Raw genomic sequence first — 16,787 nt, 5'->3', positions numbered from 1 at the left:
CTGTTTCTTGCAGGATCGAGTGACGTTCAGAAGAATTATACTGAAAAACAACGCAAAGAAGAGGAAGACGTATGAATTATTTATTGAGTCTGTGCCCCTTCTTAAATCCTTGGAGGTAAAACCTCTCAGAGACATCTGCATCAAATTCTTGCATTAGCAGCAGCTCCAGTCAGTGTTCCTGTTATATCAGAAATCTGTTGTTTTTGCTTAGAACAAAATACTAAGTGCTGCTTTGGTATCACATATACTACACAAATTAATTTGCATTGCTGAAATGGGTTTAGGGCTTTTTTCCCCAGATCCTTTATTCACAGTAGCGATTTGCTGATTTTATCTCAGTCTGATTTTTTAAAAAGTTATTTACACAAAAAACACCCCACAAAACAAAAAACTACCTATATGTATTTCAGGAAACAGATATCAAAATGCAGCTTGGTAGTCAGGGCTGTGATTGCCTGTGGGGGTGTGATATTGAAGTAAGGATACAGTTACTGGGAATTTGGCCTTTTATCAGCCAGGAATGGTTTTAAATTTGAGACAAAGGTGTGGGCTGTAAAGTCTTGCTTTACACTTAATATATAGGAGTTGAACTAAAGGGAAGCCCTGTGAGTTTGGAATGCAGTCACACTGTCCTGTTGGGGTGTGTGGTGCCTGAATTTAGGAACAATGTGGAAATTGTCACTTCCATTGATTCACCCTGAATTGTCAGGGCTTTTGGAACTGACCAACCTGCTTTTGCATTAGTCCGTTTTTGCCTTAAACCATAATTTAACTTTCCTTATCATAAAAAAAAATACTTTCCAGCATTAATCTTTAGTATTTGAGCTCTTAATCCCTTTGGTAGAAGATGACAAAATTGCAAATATCATTAGGTGTGAACAAGAGCCTGTACTATGTATTACTTTGGACAGACGTTGTAGCTGTGGAGGAGATAAATTACAACACCTTCTCTCAGTGCCTGGCTTAAACTGGTTCCATCAATGTGACTTTTTTGAGCACAGAAATGACTCAAATATTTAAAGATACAGCAAAATAACTCATTAGCACTGGATGGCTTTTTGCATGACACATTGCAGTTGAATCATGCATGGACCAGAATTTGATTTCTCAAAGATAGGCAAGATGAAGGTTCACTCGGGGAATGAATGGATTGATTACAACTGAATCATCTGCTGAATTTTAACTGTTAGGATTTTCTTCCTTTCTTGGTATGATTTTTTTGTGCTGCTCTGAAGCAACGAAATTGTTTTGTGGGGTTCTAAATGGGTGGTGGGGAACACTGGAGATAACTCATTTTTCCCTTCCTGTTTGTGAAGACTCAGGCATGTTTCCTGGCATGCCAGGTGCTGCCTGCTGCCCTTGCTGCTGGGCATCTACTGCAGGGCTTGCTCCCAGTGCACAGCCCCTGTCCTTGTCATGTCATCTTCCTCTTCACTCTAGGAATGAGTTCTTGGGCACAATTCCTCCCACACATGTGTTTAAGTATATACTGGTTAAAATATGTTTAAAATGTTTTGCTGATACTTCTCATTAGAGTTTGTTCTTAGGAAATTTGTAACATTTTTTGGAGTGTTTTCTTCAAATTTCAACTGAATCCTAAAGAAAGTGATTTTTCTCCCCTCCCCCTTGCTCTAAATCAGCCAAATCAGATATTAAGTGGTCAGAGAAGCACAGGGATGGGACACTAGACAATTTTATTTCCCTGTTGATTATGGTAGTCTTAAAGACCTGTGTTGCAGCATTATGATAATGTCATTTTGGGGCTACATTTATAAATTGTGTGTTTTTGTGTCTAGTGAATGCCTGTTCATTTCAGGAGGGGTCATAGAGATTCAGAAGAGTTCATAGAGATAAACTATAAATGATTATTATTTTTATTTTTCCTCTTTGTTCCAGGCATCAGAGCGAATGAAGATAGTGGATGTTATAGGAGAGAAGGTGTATCAAGATGGGGAACGTATAATTTCTCAGGTACTTGAAATCTAAACTTTTCTTTATCATTCTCCTTTCTGTACTTCTGTTTTTTCTGTTCAGAATTGACTTGCAGAGTTCTATTACTTAGACCAACTTGGCATTTATTCTTTTAATATTTCAAATTTATTTAACCACTTCTTGAGTGTTTGGGGAATAGACAGTATGTATTTTGCTGCAAATTTATTCTATTACTTTAGCTTCTTGGTATTTCTTCTCTCATGTATGCTTTATAAGTAGTCTTTGCAAGGACTGAAGATGAGTGTGCCTTCAGAAACTGAAATTAAATGAAGCAGTTTTCCATGAAATGCCCCATGCAGAGTTTTCCTAGGCCCCTATAACCAGATTAAACAGGGAGTCATTAAGAAACTGTGCTCTAAGTGTTCTAAGAAACTGTCAGGGTTAATTGAAACCATTGTTTTTTCTTGTGCTTTCCTGAGGTATTTCAGTGGTCTGGTTTCACTTGAGTCCTTTAGTAATTGGGAAATGTTATGTCTGCTGCAGTAGATCAAGGCCAGGGTGGTAGAACATGAAGCTGGATGAACTCAAGCTGTAGCTGTTTGATTTTTCTTTTGGCTGTGACAGAAATAACTTTTTGGAACAGTTGCATACACTGGAATTTTGCATCAAAATTAGCTGTGGGTTGCTGTGTTGTACAAGTGCTCTAGTTCAAGTAGAAGTTAATGCAAGAAGGGCTTACCTGAAATGCAGGTTTTTGGTTACAGTGTTGTTCTTGTTGTGTAGACAGAACACTACTCCTTGATAGTGTCTTGAATAATTGATCTTAATTATCTTGATTGTCACATAACTGAATATAGGAAACAAGTTTGGTGATAACTGTCAAATGACTTCACTCCAAAAATACCCTCAGTTTTTAAAGTTGAAACTCTTTTTGCTTAAGACCCTGCGAAAACTGAACTCTCGGCAAAATCAGAGCTTATAAATCAATATCAAAACTGGGAATTCATACCATCAGTGATCCACTTACACAGTTGATTTTATTCTTTTTTAATAACTGAATTAAGGACAAGGATGTAATTATCCTTAAAAGGAGGATTAATAGTTTGGATAGGTCTGGGTGATGGTAGGCTAGAGATGATGAAATTCTGTGCTTGCAAAAGATATGATAACTCTGACATTAAAGCAGTTGCTTCAGTACCAGGAACCTCTTTTCCCTTGTGAGTAATTTAAAATTCTAATTACCTTTCTGGAATTTGACCCTTCAGTTAAGGGCAGGAAGCTTTAAAGCACTTGAAAGTTGTTAGTAGTGTTATGAGGGTGTCTCCCACTCAGTTTGTTTCCATTATTTTTAAAAATAGTGTTCTTTCAGCAGTTACTCTTTCAGAAGTTAGCACAGAGCATTATTTCATGCTGTGATGGTTGGCAGTGGTGAATGAAAAGTTTGCACTGGATGGCTTATGACCATCCCCAGGATGCTTAGCTAAAGGTCTAATTTCTTCTGTAACTCCATGTTTAAACTTACATCATCTTCTCCCAGCCCATGTTTCACACTCAAGTTACAACTATTTCTCTCCATCCTTCCCTTCACATTCATCTCCTTGACCACCTGACTTAATTCTCTCTCTCCTCACTTTGTTTCAGGTTTTTCTGGTGAGCTGCTCCCATTCCCATATCAGTTCCTTTTCCAGCCTTTGTCTCCTGAAGCCTTTAGTCCTTTTGCTTTTGGTTTGTAGCAGGAGGCATGTTGCACATCTCCACTCTGACTCCAGCCCTACGCCAGGCCCACAGGGAAAAATATAGACAGGAAAGGTCCTTTCTGTCACAGATAAAATTTTAAAATTACAAAGTGCTGGTGAAGCTCTCCAGTGCAGATATAAACTGGGATCACTTAAAGATTTTAAACGTGATGGGGTTGAGAGAGAGATGAAAAATGTTCTAGAATCTCTCACAGAACAACAGAATAGTTGAGGTTGGAAGGGACCCCTGGAAGTCCCCTTGTCCAACCCCTCTGTTCAAGCAGGGCCACGGGGAGCTGAATGGCACCTTCTTCCTGCTGAAAGAAACAGTCACTAAATCCCTGTTGTATTAAAATTTGCTTCTGAAAATTCTAGATTCTGCTTAGTTTCACTAACTATTAGCTAAGTCCATCAGGATCAGAAGATTTTCATTTAAGGGATTTTGCTATATATCATCAATCTCCTTTGTGTTTTCCTTTCCTCCTGCCCCCTTACTGAATGATGTGCACTAATCCTTCCTTCCCTGTGGGCTCCTCTGGTGTGTTACCCAACCAGTCACCTTTTAATGTTAAGAATCTGAGTGTTTGTCAATTCCAGCAGATTTCTGCAGAAGGCCTAGTTCGAAGTGAATGCATTAATACCATTTATACATACTTTCACAGTCAAGTAAAAAAGAATTTATTTCAGTTTTTCTTCTTCACAGGGTGACAAAGCAGACTGTTTTTACATTGTAGAATCCGGAGAAGTAAAAATCTTGATTAAAAGCAAGGTGAGTTCAAATTGAGTGATGAGGCTTTGTATTAATCAATCCCTGATTTGACTGATTAATACAAGAGATGTAAAAAAGTCCACCCTGAGTTATTTTAAAACATTACTTTATGATGTAGGTTATAAACTCCCATACCTGTTCTGAAGCAGCCAGAAGTCATGTTACTAAAGTGCCAAGGTCTTTTGCTTCTGCCTGCTACTCTGCAAACTAATCTGATATGTGAGGGACTGAGAGAGCCTGCAGCTCAACCCATCCCCTCCCTTCCCACACTGATACACTTTCCCTGCCCATAAGGGTGGAGATAAAACTTTTCTTCCATGATTGTAGAAGACTGCACATTACAAAATGTGGGGTCTGTTATCTTTAGTGACACACTAGATGTTGGCATTTGCATGGGTCTCTGTACAGTCTGAAGCAGCCAGTGGAGCAGCATATGGTGAATGATAAAGCCTGTGTTAGGCTACATAACAGCACTTCCCAAAGCTGTAGCAGTAGATACCTGCCTGTCTCAAAACTTGTGGGCTGGCACACATTGTTCTTACCAAACTTCCAGCTGGACATGGTGATGAGTTGTTCTAACATGACTTGGGGTTGCTAGTTCAAAGGCCTGAAACCAAGGACCTGTTGCACAGGTGTAAACTATCTGGGATTGTTAACTGTAGGTTTGTACAAGGACAGAGCTGTGTGCAAATAATGAAACTGCACTGTTTGACAGACCATGACGAGTAAAGAAGCTAATCAAGAAGTGGAGATTGCCCGGTGTCACAGAGGGCAGTACTTTGGAGAGCTTGCACTTGTCACCAACAAACCCAGAGCAGCCTCTGCCTATGCTGTTGGGGAGGTCAAATGTTTAGGTAAGCACATGGTCTGTGTTTCTAGTCATCCTTTTCTGTTCTTTGCTTGTCTCATGGGCCATGCTTGAGAAAGCAGCCATTCAAAACCCAGCAACATTTTGGTAACTGGCAGTCATTCCAGAAGCTGGGAGCATGGGCTGGAGGGGAGCTCCAGGTGGAAGCTGGAGAAGCACTGCTGCTTCCTCATGGCCGATTTTCTATTTTCTGTGTGTGTGGCCTGTACTGGTTTGTCACACATAGCCTTCAGGTCATCTTTTAATACCACTGTGCAGGTGTACTTTCTGTGTTTATCCTTGAGATCAGGTTTATATTTCATTCATCTTGCTTCACCAAATAACAGTACAGAGAGAAATTGGAAACATGATTTCTGTTTCTGTGGTTACTTTTGAAGCCTGCCTCAGCCCTAAGTGGGTTGAACTGAAGGTCTGTGTTCTGAGTTCAAAGACCAGATTGGTATTTGGTGTCCTTTTTGACAAACAGTCTCGTTTCACCTCTGTTCCATTACAGTCATGGATGTGCAAGCATTTGAGAGGTTGCTTGGACCCTGCATGGACATTATGAAGAGGAATATAACACATTACGAGGAGCAGCTGGTGGCAATGTTTGGCTCTAGCATGGACCTGATGGATCCAGGGAATTAGGCACAGGGTACCTCAATGCCTTCTTAGTTCAAGACACAGAAAAGCCTCCTATCAGCAACACAACTCACAAGGACAACGGACACTACGGAACAGTTACTGCTGCTGTTTTCTTGGGCATTTTAGAAACCATAAACAAGTCTCAGCACAGATGGATTGCTCACTCCTCCCTGCCTCCACTTTGCTGCTGATACTTCATTATTAGACCTAGATTAAAGATGATTCTAACCCTATGTTCACTTACTTGGTTCAGAATGGCGTCTGTCCAGCAGTTCAAGTGCCTGATACGAAACCCAAAGTGTGCAAGACATTGAAGCCTCCTTCCTTCTGGGTGTCACTGTTGGGGTAAATTGTCCCATCAGATTCTGTAGTGGGAGGTTGCCTGTTCTGCAGAGGCAGCCTGTGGAATATAAGCCTTTTATGGGCTGATTACTTTCATCTGATGCTTTCCTTACACAATGTCAAATTTGCTTTTAATTGTAGCATCTGGGTTTGAAGTTAAAGTATCAATGGAGCCAGTGAATAAGATGGCACTGAAGTTTTGGTTCACCTGCTGAAAGCAGCAGGTAATAAATACAGAGAACTCTTTAAACCAAGTAAACTGAGCTGGGGACATGGGAGAGTCTGCTTAGCAACCAGATGCAGAAAACATATTTCAAGTGTTTTCTGAGCAGCAAAGAAAATTGGTTTACTCTATGCTGTCCAACAAAGTGCAGTGGTTCAGATCAAATGGCCTGAAAGTGTCATAATTGTCATCTCCCCAAATTTGCTCCTCGTTCCTGACACTGAGTACATTTTATGGTGGTGAGATAACAATATATGACCTTCTCTTACTTACAAAGATCCTTTATACTGCTACATTTCCCAGGGTGCAGTTGTTGACTGGGTTAGTTTTAAAGCTTTTTAAGGAGGTGAATGTTTTGTAATTTAAATGAAGACTACTTCTGTACTTGTTTACAGGAGCTTCCCCTAGTCCTAACATTTCACAGTATTTTAACTTCATTAGACACTTGAATGCTTCCAAATACCACATTGATTTGCTAAACTTTTCAAAAGTTGGCAGCATTTGACTTTGTAAAGCAAATGTCTTTGCTAACTGCGCAGTTGGTGTGTTTGAGGAGTCTTTTGGTTTAGGTGATAACTAAGCTAATGATGTTTATATAAAATACCTGTTAAATTTGCAGCATTTATTAGGTAGATTCTGTTTCTATAGCTTTAAGGACCTTAATTGGCATATGGCTGAGATTTTATCAGGGTATTATCTAAATAAGAATCAGACCATGAGAAGGACATTTTTATGGTGTTCAAACTGACTATATATATTAAGACATTGAATTTGGAGGTAATAAATCTAGTGACCCTTTGAGTTTGCATTCTTCCACAGCTCATGCAAAACATATTGGTGTTTTATGGGGTTATAAAATTTTAATAGTGAATACTAGTGTAACAGAACTTGCTCTTTTTATTCATGGCCATGTAAGCAAGAATGGAAGGATGCTAATCTTGAATTCCTGCTTTTAGTTATCACAGTGGACATTTCTCTAAGGCATGAGATGCTTAGCAGCAACTCTAAGTTGATTTCTGGACAGTTTTTTCCCCATAGTGGATGAGCTCCTCCCATTTCCTGCAATATGAGTAAGATGGAAAGTTGATAAATTTGAATGACTGTTGTCCAGTTACTGTAATTGCAGTCATATTTTTATATAATGCAAATGATTTGTAATGGACACCACTGAACTTGGTGTTTCCATATTATTAAAGTTCTGGTCGTGATGTCTACTGGCTGTTCTAACTGCATGTATTTTAGAACAGTGAATTTCACTGCTTTCCTGGGCTGTTTCTTTGTCATAAATTACAGCCAAAGAAGCAGCAGGTACTTTTCACTCATGCTTCCAAGGTTTAACACCAAAGAGGAAAATAATTGTTTTCATCACAGAATTTAAAAACCAAACAAAACCCAAATCTTCTTGTTGGTTTCAACAAGAAAAAAAAAAAAAAAAGAAAAAAACCCCACTCATCAGCTCCTTGCAGTGATAGCAGGTATAACTTTAAGATACTTTGGGCTCCATGACAAAGAGAATTTCTGAAGCCAGCTCATGACTGTCCTGAACTGTGAACCAAACAGGAACTGGTCTCTGAACCAGCCTGAATTTCTGTGCTGCCTAAACTGTCATGTGAGCTAAAGAGAAACTTGCTGTGAATAATCACCAGCTGGCCTTTGTTGCTCCCAGGCAGAATATCCTCTCCTTTATCCAGAGAAGCCTGGCAGGTTGAGCTGCCTTACAGATGGATTCTGTAATGCCTTTTGTTCTGTGCAGGACAGGACTGTAACCTCAGCACAGGCAAACACAGGCAGTTGTTCCAAAGCTTAACTGAAACCCAGGCAAGGCTGATGTCAGATTCTTGAGACATTTCTGCCTCGAAGGCAGAATTTGATGGTTTCTAAAAGTCAAAGGAAAAGACAAGAATATAAAATCAAAATATTGCGATCCCACGTGAACAAGAACAAGCTTTTGAAGTTTTACCTTTCTCTGGGCTCCCTGGACCAATGGCATACTGGGCAATGCCATCCTGCATCCAGGGTCTGTGCAGCATCATTCTGTGGTGCAGAGGCAGCTGGCTTTGAGCTGAAAGAGAATCAGCTGCTAAGAAGGCTCATCCATTTAAGAACTATAATGTGTGCCATGTGCCTGATTAGTTCTGTCTAGTTCAACCAACCTGTTTGTACAGTTTTGGAGCATGAAGGTAGTGGAAAGAAAGCTGCTTTAGTAAGATACTCAATATTGCCAGGAATCTGGTTAGAGCACCAGCAGTGAGCAAAAGTGGGTGATGTGCAAGTGCTGATACTGAGTCCAGGGAGCAAGGACAGCACCTGTTTGTGACCATCTGCCCCATCCCTGTATCTCAGCTCCTTCCTTTGCACTCTGCTCATTGCAGCTGTTGCCATGGAGTAAGCCCAGGTGTTTTGTTACTGCTCAGTGTTCAGTACATCTGCCACTGACTCTCTGAAATTGGCACTGAAGAGAGATTTAGTTTTTGATAAAAGAATGCAGCAGCAAAGTGGGCACAGAGGATCATGTTTGCGAGGCTTAGAGGGAGACATCTCCCATTTGTGATTCCCTGCTTGTGATTGTTGTGAAGTCAGTGGTTAAATATCCTGGCACTTGGTATTTCTGTCTAATGTCACAGCACAGGTTCGACAATGTAAAAGAACAAAAAAGTGTGGAAGTGCTTCCTTCTTAGAAACAAAAGTGCAAAACTTAAAATAAAACTTTGAAAACAAAGTGCAATTTTGCACAGAGGGCAAAAAAACCCTGAAACCCCTTTGAATGTCACTTCCATTCTTTCTTTTGCTGAAAGCAGACTCTTGTTCTTGACTTGTATTTGTAAACTAGTCTTGCCAAAATACACGTTGGGTTTTTTCACTTCAGATAATTTTTGTTGTTACAGTCGTTGCTGATCATTTTAACTTTTTTCAAACCATAAATTTTATTTCAAGAGGCCTTCCCTGTGGATTTCCTCCTGGCGCTCTGCAGCACTACACTGCTCTTTCAAGAGGCAAGAGAAGGTCACCTCACAGGAGACACTCAACACAGCTTAGCTGGCTGGAGCTAATAATGCGCTACTAATTTTCCTCTGTGGGGCAGGAGGGGAATTAAATTCTGCATAAAGTTGCTACCTCAAGGCTCCAAGTGCTTTTAAAGGTCTTTCACTTGGGAGAATTTAAATAGTTCTTAAAATTGGTCTGTTCTTTTGAGTTAAATGGGTTTTTTTTTTTAATTGATTCATTGAGGGACCCTTATTTTAATTCGTTTTACTACTTGATTCTCAAAGGATGAACAGCTGCAAAGTTCGGTTCTTGCACTGTAGTGTTGAACATGAAAGAAAAATATCTGCCATATAAACATATGGTTTTAACAAGTTAAACCACTCTGGGGTTCAGCTTCACTTTTGGTTAATAAAAAACTGACCTGTTGTGTCCAGCCTTCCTGTACAGTCCTGTGTGTGCTCGTTATTGACTCGCTGCAGCTGACACAACCCCAGCCTTACAGCAGCTCCTGGATACACTGGGAATGCCTGAGTCTCACGGAGAGCAGCACCTGCCCTACAGCAGTAACAAAAATAGATTTTATACAGCACCTGACCTCCAAGTTTTGCTGCTAAGTGATGAAATTTTACTAATATCTTAACAGTAATACAGACTTGTGTAGGTAGCGTTGGTCCCAGTAAAACTGGCTGCTCTGGTAAGTCTGCCAAATTATTGTGGAACTGATTTACTGAGCACTACACAAACTGGTTCTCAGTTCCCAGGAGAAACACAGTATTCCTGAAGGTATCTTGTTAGCCTACACTTAGAGCTCCTGAATTTTATGTGGCAAACTGCCTTTTCTTTAACCTAACTAACAATCTGAAAATTACTTTGGTACACGTGAAATTATATTTGCTTTTGCTGAAGTTTTGTTTCTGAACATTTGGCAGTTTATGTGCCATTTTTAAGGCAGCCCAGGAGCGGAGCTCAGGTGGATTGTGGTGCTGAGCTGCTGGAATCATGCAGGACCTTTGCACAGACTGGGTGTGTGAAGGTGCAGGCAAGAGCTGTGAGCTGGGCCTTGCCTGGAGCATGTGGGATGCACCTTGGGCTGCTCCTGCAGCGTTACCCTGCTGGGCTCGATGCGAATTCCTGGATAAACCTGGCAAAAGAAGGAAGGTTCTGTAAAATTCTTTTGAGGATAATGGTTAATTATTTCAGCAGAGCAAACGTGCTTCCATCCTTTCTGCTCTTTCTGTGGTAAGGATACATTTCATGCCAGCAGGTTCAAGATACTAAAATTGTGTTATTTTACCGTCTCCATCACTGTTGACTGGAGGGTGCAAAGACAGGCTGCCGGGCTCGTTCTGTGCGCTTCTCCAATTCGTTTCAGCTGTCTGTCCCTACAAAACTGAGGCTGGGGCAGCGGAGTCTCCTCAGCGTTTGTAACGCGGTGCCGGGCGCGGCCCCTCGCTCGGGGGAGCAGCGCAGGAGCGTTCAGCGTCCGCCTGCTCCGTGTTGATCAAGGCTCGCGTGCCGCACTTGGTCTGTTCCCGCCGCTTCCCAGAGATTCGTCAGATTCCTCTCAGCCTCCGACACTGCTCTGGCTCTCCTCCCTCCGCAGGGCTGCGCTCGTGTATTCTGGCTCGGTGCTGCGGGCCCGGCCCGGGCCATGGCGACACGGGAGGCGCCGCGCGGTTTCCATGGCGACGCTGACCCCGCGCGGCCGCCGTAGAAGGGGGGGGCGGCGCGCGCGGCCCGGGGAATGGCGGCGGCCGCGTTCGAGCGGCGCGTGCTGCGGCGGGCGGCCGAGCATCACTATCTGCGCGTGCGCCTGTGAGCGGCACCCCCGCGAGCCGGGATCCCCCCGAGCCGGGACCCCCCCCGAGCCGGGACCCCCGAGCCGGGACCCCCCCCGAGCCGGGACCCCCGAGCCTCCCTCAGAACCCTCCTGACCCCTGTGCTCTCCTTCCCGCAGGGAGCTGCCCGACGGCGGGGCCCGGCCGAACGCCGCGCAGTTCAAGCAGCTGGTGGTGACCGCGCTGAGGGAGCTGCACGGAGAGGTGGGACCGGCACCGCGGTGCGTCCTCCGGGCTGCGCCGGGAGAGCCTTGCGGAGCGGGCAGCTTTCCCCTGGAGCAGCCGCTGCGGCTGAGGAGCAGGGTCCGAGCGGGGCAGGCTGCATGGGCTGGGCTGGGCTGGGCCGAGCCGCCCGTTCCCCGCTCGCCAGCCCCGTCCTGACTCGCTCCCGGTGAAGCCGTGCGGTTCGGTTCGGTGGCTCCGGCCGTCCCTAGCGGCGCTCAGGGTCGGGTTGGACCGGGCTTGGAGCCTGCTCTAGTGGAAGGTGTCTCCGACCGCGGCAGCGGGGCTGGAGCTGGATGGACTCTCTAAGGTCCCTTCCTGCTCAAACATGAGAATTGTTTTTAGAATTTGGGGTATTGATGCTTTTGCTGTAGTGAGGCTTTTAAAAGAGAACTGTGGGAAGGGAACAGCTTTTTGGATGGGGAAGTCCGCAGCACTGGGTTTACTCTGTTTACTTTGCTGGCTGACTTCAAGCAGATCACATCACCTCTTGGTCTGTGTTTTCTCTGTCTGAAATGTGTAAATAAAAGTGGTTTCTAAAGAACTCTGAGAGCAAGGGTGCTGTTTAAAATCTAGTGATGTTGTAACTGAAACACTTGTGTGAGATTAGAGCGTAACTATAACACTTTTAGTGATGTAACGTGCTGGGCCTGAAATCAGTTGCTTACAAACCACGATAAGAACATAGGGTGATACTTACTAAATAACTTTTTTTTTTTTCATAGGCTGGAGCAGCTTTGCCTTTTGATGTCTTAACATATGAGGAAAAAACACTGTCTGCCATATTAAGAGTAATTAGCAGGTAAGGTGCAGTCAATCTGTGCTCCCATTCCATGAAAATATTTTTCATAAGAAAATAGAACTCTTAAACTAAGAATGGCCTGTGTAGAATTAAGCCTAACTTGCAGATCTTTGCATACAGCATGCAGAAAATAATCACTGAGGCTTGGTAACTTGGTGCATCAGTACATTATTCCTGCTTTAAACCAGAACTATTTTAATGGTTTTAAGACAGGAAGTAGGCATTACTGAGGTAGTGACTTTAAATCTCTTTCTGTAGTAAAGATGAGAACAGTTACTCTAAATGGACGATAACTGCAGGTGATTTAGGTGAAGAAGGAGCTTAAATGCACACTGAGAGCAAGAACAGTTCTGGTAAAGTGAGCTTGAGGTTGCCATACACACCTCTGTGTCAAAGAGAAGAGACTGCAGCCACTGCAATAATCCTTCAAGATGCAGTTTTGCTGCTAGAACTCTGCTGTTAAACTGTAAAGGGTTCATTACTCTTTGCATAACATACTTTCTGTTTGAGATGTCTGTGCTGCAGGAAAAACAGAAACCCCCAAATTTTATTGATAGATCTTGTTTTCTTTTTATCTAGTGGCCTTGTCAAGCTGTGGAGTGCTCTAACCTTGCTGGGCTTCTACCAGAGCAGGAGGTGTGCCTTCCGGGTGCTGCAGGTAAAGCCCTGTGGGGCTGGGTGCTTCCCCAGGTGTCAGCTCTGGCTCTGAGCTTGGCAGGCTGCCCAAGCCTACTGCCTTGTCATAGAAAGATGGCCTAGATGCAAAAATGCCTTGCTTTGGGAATGAAGTGCCTTTCAGTGCAGGTGTGTGGGCCCGTGTTTGAGCAGTTCTCATCTTAAAATGAGTCTTGTGCAGTGTGACAGTAGTGGCTATCTCATAACTTCATGGTTCAGCCCAGTGACAAGTCCTGATGTCATTTATACATCTGCAAGAAAATAATTTCTGGCAAGTGTTGTTCATGACCCACATCTTGGTCCAGGTCCCATTTTCCCTACTCCACTTTCTGCCTTTCTAATGGTTACTGTCAACTGACCTTGTTTAACAATGCATGATGAACATGCACTTCCAGAGCTTATTTTTTCCCAGAGGATGCTGCTTAATAAAATGAGTTCTGAGAATTCTTTGTTTCTGAAGCCATGGCTTGACAAAAGTCTACTCAGGCATAGCTCTAAGTTTTAAACCTGTCATGTGAAAGGAAAATTGAAGTATTTCCAACTTTGGGAGCATTTGATGGTGGGTTTTTTTCAGGCTTCAGTTGTTCAGTTCTTACTTGTTTTTTCTTTCCCCAAACCAGACATCTCCATTTCTACTTGCGTTATCCGGCAACAGCAGAGAATTAGTCTTGGACTGAATGCAGTTGTTGGTTCAGCTGCACACAGGAGAAGTTCCTGGAAATGTTGTGGCCCTTCAGGCATGGAATTTCTGGAGGGATTTTCCAACAAGGAGCCCTGACAAAGCCAACGTTTTTCAACTCACTGCTTGGACATCCTGTATTTCAGAACTTACACATAAAAGTTGGAGACAAAGCTGAACTCAGCAAAGCTTTTACACAGAATGATGTAGTTACTTTTTCTTATTTAACAGGTGACACAAATCCTTTGCATTTAAATGAAGAGTTTGCAAAGAAATCTAGGTTTGGGAGAACTGTGGTCCATGGAGTTCTGATCAATGGACTTATTTCTGCAGTTCTGGGTACCAAAATGCCTGGTCAAGGATGTATATTTCTTTCCCAGGAGATTCGTTTTCCAGCTCCTTTGTATGTTGGTGAAGAAGTCACAGCTGCAGCAGAAGTGAAACGACTGAAGGGTTCTGTTGCACACATTTCTGTATCATGTCAGGTCAGAGAAAGTGGGAAAACTGTTATGGAAGGGATGGTGAAAGTCATGGTGCCAGAGGGTTAGAGCTGTTCATCATGTTTGGTTTGGAGTCTCTTTTTATGTGACATCACTAAAACCAGTAAATTTGCAATAAAAGCCTTTCAGAATGTCTGAAAGTGCACAAACTTAACCTTACTAGAATTGCATTAAAATTAGAGCTTTTCCTTTTTATACCGTGATGGGTTTCTCTGCCAAGGTGAACCAGGCACTTGCTGTGACAAAGTGGCACGTTCAGACAAGCCTTTGTGCTGCCACAGTGGGAAGTTTGGACTGGTGGGGCTCACACTGAGGCTGTTCTTTCTGGTAGAATTGCAGTCCACACCAGCAAAGTTCAGTTGAAACTTGTTCCTTCTGTACAAAGCAGCTGTGTTTGCCAGCAAGCACCAGGGCAGGGGACAGTGCTGTGGTGAAGAGTGGAGCAGAAGAGGAGGTGCTGACACACATGTACTGCAAGATGTGTTGTAATCTGCATGGCAGCTCCAGCTGGTGTTTCTTCTGAAACTTGCCTCCACAAAGAGAGTGAAGGAGGCTTAAAAATATATATATATTGTCACAACTTGTACTTACTGTATTTGTGCTCCTGAGGGCAAGACAAGCAAGGGCAGATAATTTCAGTACTAACTGTATGGCTTCTCTCTCTGAGTGTGTGAACATGGATTTCCCTTTGTCCACTGTAAGTACCTTGGTAGAGTAGACTTCTGGCAAATTCATTAGTAAATCATCTAGGTCAAATTATTTTAGTACTGGCATAAGATTGTTATACACTTAGGAACTTCTTTTAGGAAGGATTGAGGCCATCAGGAGTAGGGTCTCCAGTTGGTGGCTCATAGAACTTTCTGGCAGTGTCTATTATCCTCCCATCTTCTCTGCAGCAGAAATGCATTTGAAACTTCCTTGACTGCAAATAACTTCTGAAGTTGTCTGCTGAGAAAAGAGAGTTTCTCCTCAACCTGTGATGAAAGCTACTGGTGAAACAGCTGCCCTGCCAGAGTGTGCTGCACTCTAACCCCTGGGTTAGTCACACTGGAGCAGAGGGAGGGGTAATGTTTCAGGTGTTTGACTCCATGCCTTCTCTTTCCAAAGCTTGGAGTTTGGCCTGTTTGCAACCTGGAAGCAGTAGTTAGGAGGAGTTTTCCTTCTCTCTTGTCTATAGGAGCTATTTCACTTCATGTTTCCTTTCCTTCTGCCTCAGGTCACTGCCTGTCACTGGCTTTTGCTGGACAAAGCACTTGATCGAAGCAGTGCTTACCCCTCCTTACCCTGCTCCCTGTTCACCTGCCTCTCCAGGTGGGAAGTTGTCTTGTTAAGCCTATTAACAAAATGGATCAGATCTGTTCCTGACCTCCTGGCTCACTGCAGGAGTAGTAGTTTAGAGAGTTGGGGTTGCTGTTCCAGCCTGGCTGCTGGACCACAGCAACACAGCCCATTTTCCTCTCATCATGGAGCTGCGAGACAGAGAGGTTCAGCTGTCCACGACACCTGCTCCAGGCGTATAGCAGACTCCAGCTCTGCAGTCTTACAACATCTTAAGTGAGAGTAATTCCTGTGTATGGTGTAAAAAGAGGAAATGCAGACAGGTGCCCAACTTGTTGGTTCTCAAGCACTAAGTCCTATGCAAATAGAAAGTTTATTATGCTGCTGCAATCAAAGTCACATTGAGGAATTCAATTGTTAACAACTTTAAATCTGTGTTTTGAAAAACAACCAAACCAGAAACCAAAACCCCACAAAAGATCAACTCCAACCCTAAATTCTAGAAATTGAGTAAAATATACAGGATATTCTGATTATTTTATTAATACAAAACACCCTGAGAGGTAAAGAGCAGCAAGTGGCCTTATAATTTTCCTGGTCTCTTTGGTTGGACCAGCAGTGTCCTGGGGCTGATTCCCCCGGGGCTGCAGCTTCTATTACCGCTGTCGGTGCTACCGGCACCGGGCACGGAAGGCTTGGGCGGCGGGGCGACTCGCCTGCACTCATGGCCTCCCTCCAGCCCCTTTCCCCGCTATTGCCCGCGGAGACGAACCTCGCGTCCCCCATCCCGGCCGTGTCCCCATCTCTCCGTGTCCCCATCTCTCCGTGTCCCCTATCCCAGCCGTGTCCTCTGTCCCTCCCCTATCCCAGCCGTGTCCCCATCCCGCCGTGTCCCCATCTCTCCGTGTCCCCGTCCCTCCCGCGCTCCCGGGGCGGGACCCGCGCGGAGCGGCAGCCGCGGCGCCCCCTTGCGGCGGGCGGCGGCAGCGGCGGCGCTAAGGCCCCGCGGCGGCGGCGGCGCTGCCGTGTTGACAGCGGCGGCCGCGCCGGGAGCTGCCCCGGGAAGCGGGTTGGCGGCGCCGGTTCTCCGCTCCCAGCTCCGCTATGGCCTTCATGGAGAAGCCGCCGGCCGGCAAGGTTCTGCTGGACGACACGGTGCCGCTGACAGCGCAGATCGAGGCGAGCCAGAGCCTGCACTCGCACACGGTGAGCGGGGCAGGCCGGGCCGCGGGGGCAGGCGGGAGCGGCCGGGGCGGGGGAGGGAATGGAGGGAGCCGGTAACGGGGGGCGCCGGGGGTGCTCGGGGTCCGCGGG

The 16,787-nt window shown here is 44.3% G+C and overlaps 4 protein-coding genes across 5 annotated transcripts in view; all 4 read left to right on the top strand.

Annotated features, from left to right (window-relative positions):
* The window catches only part of PRKAR2A (protein kinase cAMP-dependent type II regulatory subunit alpha), a 59,773-nt gene extending 50,414 nt beyond the window's left edge, over window positions 1–9,359 (top strand). Inside the window, exons 7-11 of the mRNA XM_041425514.1 lie at window positions 14–115; window positions 1,897–1,971; window positions 4,372–4,437; window positions 5,153–5,291; window positions 5,799–9,359. Coding sequence (XP_041281448.1) covers window positions 14–115; window positions 1,897–1,971; window positions 4,372–4,437; window positions 5,153–5,291; window positions 5,799–5,932 — 516 coding nt within the window. The 3' untranslated portion in view covers window positions 5,933–9,359. The remainder of the gene's footprint in view (window positions 1–13; window positions 116–1,896; window positions 1,972–4,371; window positions 4,438–5,152; window positions 5,292–5,798) is intronic.
* A 719-nt stretch (window positions 9,360–10,078) lies between these two features.
* On the top strand, window positions 10,079–13,772 carry RPP14 (ribonuclease P/MRP subunit p14). The gene is made up of 5 exons (XM_041425517.1): window positions 10,079–11,294; window positions 11,437–11,521; window positions 12,265–12,341; window positions 12,921–12,999; window positions 13,637–13,772. Exons 1-5 carry the CDS (start codon window positions 11,224–11,226, stop codon window positions 13,691–13,693), a joined length of 369 nt encoding a protein of 122 aa, XP_041281451.1. The 5' UTR covers window positions 10,079–11,223; the 3' UTR covers window positions 13,694–13,772.
* Window positions 13,737–14,779, top strand: HTD2 (hydroxyacyl-thioester dehydratase type 2). The gene has a single exon (XM_041425516.1). It carries the CDS (start codon window positions 13,737–13,739, stop codon window positions 14,241–14,243), a length of 507 nt encoding a protein of 168 aa, XP_041281450.1. The 3' UTR covers window positions 14,244–14,779.
* Window positions 14,780–16,459: 1,680 nt separating this feature from the next.
* Window positions 16,460–16,787, top strand: part of PXK (PX domain containing serine/threonine kinase like) — a 33,004-nt gene continuing 32,676 nt past the window's right edge. Inside the window, exon 1 of one of the 2 annotated variants that reach the window (XM_041425852.1) lies at window positions 16,460–16,679. In XM_041425852.1, coding sequence (XP_041281786.1) covers window positions 16,578–16,679 — 102 coding nt within the window. In that variant the 5' untranslated portion in view covers window positions 16,460–16,577. The remainder of the gene's footprint in view (window positions 16,680–16,787) is intronic. The other variant, XM_041425853.1, reaches the window with a different exon arrangement.

This window comes from Onychostruthus taczanowskii, unplaced genomic scaffold (genome assembly GCF_017590055.1).
Source record: "Onychostruthus taczanowskii isolate IOZ18803 unplaced genomic scaffold, ASM1759005v1 scaffold9, whole genome shotgun sequence".
Lineage (NCBI taxonomy): Eukaryota > Metazoa > Chordata > Aves > Passeriformes > Passeridae > Onychostruthus > Onychostruthus taczanowskii.
This window is presented reverse-complemented; position numbering and strand designations above follow the sequence as displayed.

Coding starts and splice junctions, on each gene's coding strand:
- RPP14 (XM_041425517.1), top strand. CDS start 11,224: ATGGCGGCGGCCGCGTTCGAGCGGCGCGTGCTGCGGCGGGCGGCCGAG. Junction 11,295..11,436: donor CACTATCTGCGCGTGCGCCT/GTGAGCGGCACC, acceptor TCCTTCCCGCAG/GGAGCTGCCCGACGGCGGGG. Junction 13,000..13,636: donor GTGCCTTCCGGGTGCTGCAG/GTAAAGCCCTGT, acceptor TCCCCAAACCAG/ACATCTCCATTTCTACTTGC.
- HTD2 (XM_041425516.1), top strand. CDS start 13,737: ATGTTGTGGCCCTTCAGGCATGGAATTTCTGGAGGGATTTTCCAACAA.